General features: G+C 65.9%; 1 protein-coding gene across 1 annotated transcript; it reads right to left on the bottom strand.

The window, feature by feature from the left end:
* Positions 1-1,078: 1,078 nt before the first annotated feature.
* Positions 1,079-7,373, bottom strand: PTP4A3 (protein tyrosine phosphatase 4A3). The gene is made up of 5 exons (XM_042973443.1): positions 7,183-7,373; positions 5,184-5,276; positions 3,425-3,555; positions 2,754-2,828; positions 1,079-1,723 (listed from the first exon to the last, which is right to left on the bottom strand). Exons 1-5 carry the CDS (start codon positions 7,285-7,287, stop codon positions 1,606-1,608), a joined length of 522 nt encoding a protein of 173 aa, XP_042829377.1. The 5' UTR covers positions 7,288-7,373; the 3' UTR covers positions 1,079-1,605.
* Between the last annotated feature and the right edge of the window lie 320 nt (positions 7,374-7,693).

Below are 7,693 nucleotides of genomic sequence, written 5' to 3'. Positions count from 1 at the left end.
CCTGCTGGCCACACCCCTGGTCCCCCAGAAGGGAGCAGCCCCCAGAGACCGCCCCCCTCACCGGGGCCTGTTGTTCGAGTACTAGTGGGATGGTCCCTAGCAGGGGACGCCCGCCTCCAAGGATGCGAATCTGTGCCAAGGCCCTGACGTTGCCCTTCCTGGGTGTGCCTCCAACCTGGGAAGCAGACAAGGGGTGACATCCGGACAGCTAGGTAAGCCCTCCCCCACGGACCCATCCCAGAGTGGGATGGAGGGAGTCTCAGGCCAGGCAGACGCAAGGACGGGGCGGCCTGGATGCCAGGCCCGGGGCTGTGACCCCTAAAATGGGCACTGGGTCCCAGCAACTGGGAGAAATGCCATCCGTGAAGGCCTCTGGGTGGTATCCACAGGTGGCTCCCAGCACCTGCCGGGCACAGACCACCCCCAGACGCTCCACACCCGCCAGCCGGGCCAGCCCTGGGCCCCTCCTCTGGCCGTGCCCCTTTCCTCAGCCAGGCAGGGGCCCCCAGCTCTGGGAGACCTGAGCACGGCAATCCCAGGCAGGCCCCGGCCTCCGCCTCTTGTGCACTCAGACTCACTCACCCCGTGTCCCTGTGGCCTCCTCTCCCCACCCTGCGCTGATGGCATGGGGCGTCCCTCCACCTCAGCCAAGTGGCCACACCGCCTGCACCCTTCTCCCGGCCTCTGAGGCTGAAACGAGGGCACGTGGTAGGGGCAGGAGCAGCCGCCCCACTGGACACGAGGCCCTGAGGAATTACCGAGTCCCCGTCTGTCCTGCAGAGGAGCAGCCCTGGTGACCCGGCCTTGCCACCCCCCCCAAAATGTCAAGGCAACTGGGCAGGGCCCCACACAGGCCACATCAGAGAGGTGCTCACTCTGCTGGATCAGGGACGCGTCCCGGGCCCCTAATCCAGGGAGCGCAGGGACCCAGCACAGACACCAGGGGGAGCCCCAGTGCCGCCAGCAGGAAGGCGTCAGGGTCAGGGGGTGGGCAGTGGCCTCCAGGGGCCCCACCCAGTCTCCCAAGGCGCCCCCCACCCTGCCCGGCCCCGCACCCCACGTTCAACGCACACACAGCCACAGAGTCCTATTTTATTGCCTTCGGTGTCCAGGACATCTGACAGTCTCCAGACCCAGTAACTGAAAGTGCCAAGAACAGGTCAGGATGGAGGAGGGGTCAGGCCCAGTGGCTAAAAAATACACCTGCCCCCTAACAAATGAGCCTGAGAGGAAAGCTGCCCAGGGGACAGTGTGGGAGGGCCGGGCCGGGGCGCCCCAGCTAAGCCTCAGACAGAGAGAGAGCTGCAGGCACAGAGCCAGGAAGAGAGAGACATCAGACTCGGGGAGAGGCAGAGACACCCAGAGACGCAGAGAGAGACGGGGCTCCGGGACCCAGACGCAGAGACGCAGGGCACAGAGACACAGGGAAGGGCAGGTCTGCAAAGTGGTAGACACGGGCAGACGGAGACACAGGGATGACCAGACGGGAAGAGACGGCAGAGGGCACGCAGGGCGAGCTGGGCCCAGGGGACACAGGGGTGCCGAGGTGCCGGGAGAGGAGGTGAGGCGGCAGCGGGCGCGGAGCCCCTGCTCGGAGGCCCTGGGCTACATGACGCAGCACTTGGTCTTGTGTGTGTGAGGTTCTTTGAACCGCAGTCTCTGCTTTGGCCGGTATTTTTCCAAGTAGGTGAGCTGCTTGCTGTTGATGGCTCCACGCCGCTTTCTGGGGAGACAGGACAGGGGTGGGGTCAGTGGGGGGGGGGGCACTCAGCACCTGCCCAGCCAGCCCCAGGGTCCTGGGGAGACGGGATGGGGTGGGGTCAGGGGGCACGCTCAGCACCTGCCCAGCCCCGGGGAGCTCCAGGCAGAGCTCGCCTCACCTCCGGGCCCTTCCCGGGCCCTTCCCAGTGCTGATGTCACCCTTCCCGTATCTGCTGTCGCTGCTACCAGTATTCACCTGGCCTGGGGTCACCTCCTGCAGGCTAGCTCCCGAGCCCTGTCCCCCCATGGTACCCGCCCTCCTCGTTTACCTGGTACCACCCCACCCCCAGGCCACGGGCTCCTACAGGGTCACAGGGTGACGCCCGGGCAGCCCTGCAGCCAGGAAGGGAGTGAGGGCCTCAGATGACAGGACATGGGGAACCCCTAAGGCTGCCCACCAAGCACTTCAGGAAGTCAACCGTCCCCACCCACCCACGACCTCAGGCGTCGCCACGCGCTTGCTGGGGCCCACAAAATCGGAGTGCAGGAGACTCTGCAGGCAAAGCTTCCAGAGCCCCTCCGGCCCCGAGACAGGCATCGCTGGAGAAGGGCTGCCCCCCTGGGGGCCCAGGCTCCCTGAGCAGAGCCCCCTGTAACCACGTCCAAGGGCCATATGCGTGAAGGATGAGTTTAAGCTGTGCTGAGTCGCTGGGCTTTGGACCTGCCGGGTGCCACAGCCTGTCCGCATTCACACGGCCATGGACCACAGGGCCTGGGGCCCCTCCTCACCCCACACCCCCAGCTCCAGGGGCCGCACACAGGGACCGGTCCCCACTGGGGCACGTGGCCTGGCTGCAGGGCCCTCACAAATGAGTCGATACTACAGAATGAGGCTGCGTGGGACTGGGGGCATCTCGGAGGTCACCCTGTGGCCAAGGGCTGGGAGTGCCTGCCGGCAAGGGTGGGGAGTCCAGGATAAGGACCCCCTAAACCCAGACCCCCAAATGCACACCAACTGGCCTGCACCCCGACCCCCACCCCCGGCCACTCACTGTCGGATGAACTGGATGGCGTCTTCGTACTTCATTCCGCTCTCGATGAGAGCCAGTGCCACGAGGACCGGAGCCCTGGGGACAGACCCGGGGCTGGGTCAAGCCTCAGCACCCCACCCCTCCCCCGACGGGCCGCCTGCCGAGGGCGCAGAGCGATGCCTTCACCCTCACATCCACCAAAAAGCTGTCCAGCACCTCCCCTCTGTGGAGGGCACGGGCAGCAGCTCAGCCCCACCACCTGCTGTGCAGCCCCAGGTGGGCCAGTCACCCTCTCTGAGCCTCAGGCTCCCCACGTGTAAACATGCAGGAGAGCCAGAGGGTGAGCAAAGCGCAGGGCGTGCATCTGGCCTGGGATGAGGGCTTGATACTTGCCACCAACCCCGCTTGCCAGCCCTCGCCCTGAAACCGGGGGGCCACTGCCCGGGTCACTACAGTCATACGTGGCTGTTGGGATGGGTTTTTGGGTCGGGGAGGGGGGCGGGTGGCAGCTCCTTCCGGCTCGAGTACAGGGACAAAGTTGCAACCCAGCAGCAGGGAGAGGGATCAGACTTGGGGAGGGACTCCCACCCCGTGGTCACATGTGATGTGGGCCCAGCACCCACGTCCGAGATCAAGGTGGACCTCGGGATTCCCACGTCCCCGTGAGCCCCACCCTGCGCCCGCTGGCTCACCGTCCCAGGCCGGCTACGCAGTGAACGGCCACACAGCTGCCAGGGTCATCACAGAACTTGGCCTTCAGTAGGCTCAGCCAGTCCTCCACCACTTTGCCAGGTGGGGGCGCCCCGTCGTCAAACGGCCAGTCCTGCAGAGGGCAGCAGCCGGTGAGGCTAGAGGCCCCTGGGGCCAGCCAGCCCGTGGCTCGGACAAGGTCGTCTCTCTGAGAAGCACAGAGGGACCCCACGAAGGGGAGGGGCAGCAGGCCCCAGAGGGCAGGAAGCTGGCCAGGCAGGCAGTCCCCACGGAGGGGTTCCTCATCCTGTCTGCTCCAAGAAGATGTCCCCTTCTCCAGGAAGCCTTCCCTGAACACCCCATCCTTCCCTTTCCCAAGCACGGTGACTATGTCCCCTCCCTGTCAGCCCACGCTCTCATTCCAGGGTCACAGCCTGAGCGACTCTGGGTGGGCAGGCCCAAGGGGCGTAGACTACAAATGTGCCTGACAGGTGCCTCTTTGTGTCCCCAGCTCCCAGCCCAGGCGCACAAAGCAGGCCCAGCCCAGCTACCAGGAAGGAGTGAAGAGAGGGCAGAGGGGTGAGACCCATTGTTCTGGGAGCTGGATTCCAGAACAGTGACAGCTGGGCCCTCTCCAGATGTTCAGGGATTAATTTGGTTTCGAAAAATTAGCTGTGCTGCCCACCTCCCCGAGCGCTCTAGAAGAGGTGGGGAGCCTCCGGAGCAAGGGCCCAGCCCAGGGCACTGCCGTGAAGACAGAGATACTTAGGTCCCAGTGAAGGAGATTCACGCGGGGCAGAGGGGAACCGCTCCTCGGGCACCAAAGGTGAATCCGCATGGGCCCCCCGAGGTGGACCGGGAGGCGGCTCGCTGAGGGGAAGCTAGTAACTAAGGGATCCTCTGGCGAGGATCCAGGCCGAGGCCACGGGACCCAGAGCTGCCCCCACCCCGCCACCCCATGCCTTGGGCAGCCCTGCGCTAGGGGACGCGCCATATACATGTGGCCTGACCCACAGGCGTGTGGCAGCACGGTCGTCCCTTCCTGCGCCTGGACTCGGGTCCCCGGGACCAAGGGACCAAAGAAACAGCCCCAAGGCTCCCTCCCCTGGGCCTCCGTGGATGGCTTCTCCACGGGCCACACAGGAGTGCCCGCCCTACCCTCCTCACCATACGGTTCCCACACCGACAAGCCCGAGATGAGCCCCCAGGCGGCCCGGACACGGAGGAGCCGGCACGGAGCCCGTGGGACCCCCGGTTGTCCCACCCTGCTCGGACCCCTGCAGGGTGAGGCCTCGTTCCCGCCCGCCCGCCACCTGATGGGGGTGGGGTGCTATCCTGAAGGTGCCCCCCCACGTGGTCCCAGCTCTGGCACCTTCTGGCTGTGCCTCAGACGGTGACTGACCCGAGCCTCAGTTTCTCCATGACAGAGCCCCACGCGGGGGCTGCCGTGCAGTGACAGTGGGGGGCGGGGGGTGGCCGGCAGCCCAGGCAGACCCAGGAGGGTCTGGCAACATGAGCTATGCCTGTGGACACGCACGGGGCGCGTGCTCCTGCCTCGAGGGCCCCACTGGCCAGGGCCTCTCTGGACATGTGCCCAAACGCCACGTGGCCCAGGCGCCAGCACGCCTGGGTGGGGGGACAGGTGGCCCTAGCGAGGCCCTGCAGGCCCACCTCATGGCAAGCTCACAGTGCAGGCCGGCCCCATCCACCCACCTCCCCCCCAGGACAGCAGCAGCACCACCGGGGCCCCAAGACTCTCACCACCACGGTGATGCCGTCCTTCTCCAGAGGGGCCTTGTCATAGGTCACTTCGCACACCCGCACCACGGTGGTGGCCCCGTACTTCTTCAGGTCCTGGCAGGGAGGGAGGACGAAGGCAGGCCGGGCTGGGGCTGAGGGGTCTGGGGTGGGTACCCCCTGTCTGTGGCCCCCAGGGCAGGGCCGCGGCCCCCCCGCAACAAAACAGAAAGGCCGATGCCAAGAGTAACCACTAGGGTGGCCTTTCAGGCCCAACGACTTGCTGTGGGTAGAAGAGGCTTTCCTGATGCTTCTGGGCGAGGGTCCCTGAGCCCACCCGGTGAGGGCAGGGTGTCCCCACCTACCCTCGTTGCAATCGCGGCTAACCAGCCATGAGCCTGGCCTCCCAGCACATCTCTGCCATCATCCTGGGTGCTCAGGAACCCCCCCTCGCCCCCACCCCGTACCAGCACTTTCCAGACAAAGCTCCTGGGTCCCCAAGCAGGGACAGGACACTGTGGTCCGCATGTGGCCCTGCATGGTCCCCACTCTGAGTTGCCCTCCTGGCCAGGCTCTCGTGGACGGGTCCAGTTGAGGGCACAGCCGGACCCCACACGAGGGCCTTCGGACTCTTGAGGGGCAGGCCTCAGCAGGCGGGGGACCTCACGGTGCACAGGGCCGGCACCTGCTCGGATGGCGGCCGGGAGGCAAGACCCCGGGCACCAGCGGCGGGGAAGCCCCAGGCTACCAGAGGAAAGGTCAAGGCAGTTCACAGCCAGGCTGTTTATATTTATCCTCTACGCGGGGGGTCTGCTCCACGGGGGCCACGAGCAGGGGCTACTCCCACCACACCTGCTCCAGAGCTATTCTGGGAGCAGTGACGAGTCATCCATCTGCTAGACCTTGCTCATCGTGCGGTAGGGACACTGGACACAATGAGGCAGGACAGCGATTCTGAGAATGGGGGGGGCACAGGAAGGTGGACAGGGCCCGGAGGCCATAGGGCCACCTCCGAATTCCTCTGTGCGTGTGGCAAAGGGGCTGCCACACAGCCCAGGGTTGAGCCCTGACCCTCACCACAGACGACCTTGCCCCCTAGAGTGGCAACTCTAGGCCCTGACCCCGGTCACACACAGACCCTGACCCCAGGCTGGGTCCTGTGCCGAGTCCTGGGCTGAGTCTTTCCCCACGTCCTGCTATTACCTCAAGGGTGTCAGCTGTGAAGAGGGGCAGCCCTCGTCTGCAGGGCCCCTGGCAGTGTCCAGGCCCAGGCCCCTGATGGCAGGGCGCCCACTGCCTCCCTCTATACAGTGTTTCGGGTCCTCTCCTGCCCAGGCCCCTGTTTCATTATGACAAGCACCATGGGGTGGGGGCGGCTCTCACAGAGGGAAGGGAGGAGGGTCTGAGACCCATGCACAGCTCTGCAAACACCTCTGGTCACGCCAACATGTGGCCTGACCCACTCCTCCTGTGGTCAGCTCAGACCCTTACCCAGCCCCTTCTCCCACAGATCTTCACGCTGAAGCCTCCGGTCCCGCCGGTCCTAACCCAAGGGCTCCCTAAGAGCCAGCAGGCTTCCTGCAGCCTGGGCTGGCCATGGAACTTCACTCCACCTGCCGCCGTGGGCCTCGCTGCCTGCCTCGAGCTGTTTCCACAGCCACTTCCCACATCGGGACCCCTCCCTCCTCCTTCCCGTGCAGCCTCTGCTCCAGCGCAGGCGCTGTCCTGAGGGCGTGATGCCCGCTTCTCCTACCTCTGGGCCTGCCTCTATTTACACAGCACGGAGCACCTACCCCCTGCCCTACACCGTCCTGCCCTGCAGGCCTCCAGGGAGCTGCCGACCCCAGGACTGCCCTCCCACCGAGCTCCCCAGGACACTCGGGGCTCCCGCTTGGGGCCCTATAACCGGGGCCACAGTTTTGCTCCCCAAGGCAGTGCGTGGGTTGACGGCTCGAAGTCCACCGCTCCCCACCCCCCGCCGGCTCTCGGGAGGCGTGCGGACACCCCACCGGGCCCCACCTACCTCAATGAAGGTGCTGAGCGTGGCATTGGTGGGGTTGTGCGTGATCAGGAAACGCATCCTCTTGTAACTCACCTCCACGGGGGCCGGCCGGTTCATCCGGGCCATGCTCCTCCGAGGACCGGGCGGGGCCCAGGGAGGGGCCGCACGGGGCTGGGGTCTGCAGTGGAGAAGCCCCCGCCTGCCCCCCCACACAGCCCGAGGAGACCGAGATCCCTGGGCTTGATTGAGACACAGAAAACCCCTTGCAAACCCGCCCCAGCCGCACAGATGCTTTGCAAACACCTCGGAGGCGGAAGGGCTGAGTAGCAGAGTCCGGCTCCTTACAAAGCAAAGGAAAGACACGGGCCCCAGAGAAGCAAAAGTAAAAATAAGGGCAACCAAAAGCCCAGCGAAGAAAACTTTAAAAAGCCCGGAGCGAATGGGCCGCCGTGGCTCCGTCCAGCACTGCCTGCCTCTGGGGACGCCCCCTCTGCATCGGTGGACAGGCAAGCGGCCCCCTGCGCTCAAAGGC

Source organism: Panthera tigris, chromosome F2 (genome assembly GCF_018350195.1).
Source record: "Panthera tigris isolate Pti1 chromosome F2, P.tigris_Pti1_mat1.1, whole genome shotgun sequence".
NCBI classification, from domain to species: Eukaryota; Metazoa; Chordata; class Mammalia; order Carnivora; family Felidae; genus Panthera; species Panthera tigris.
This window is presented reverse-complemented; position numbering and strand designations above follow the sequence as displayed.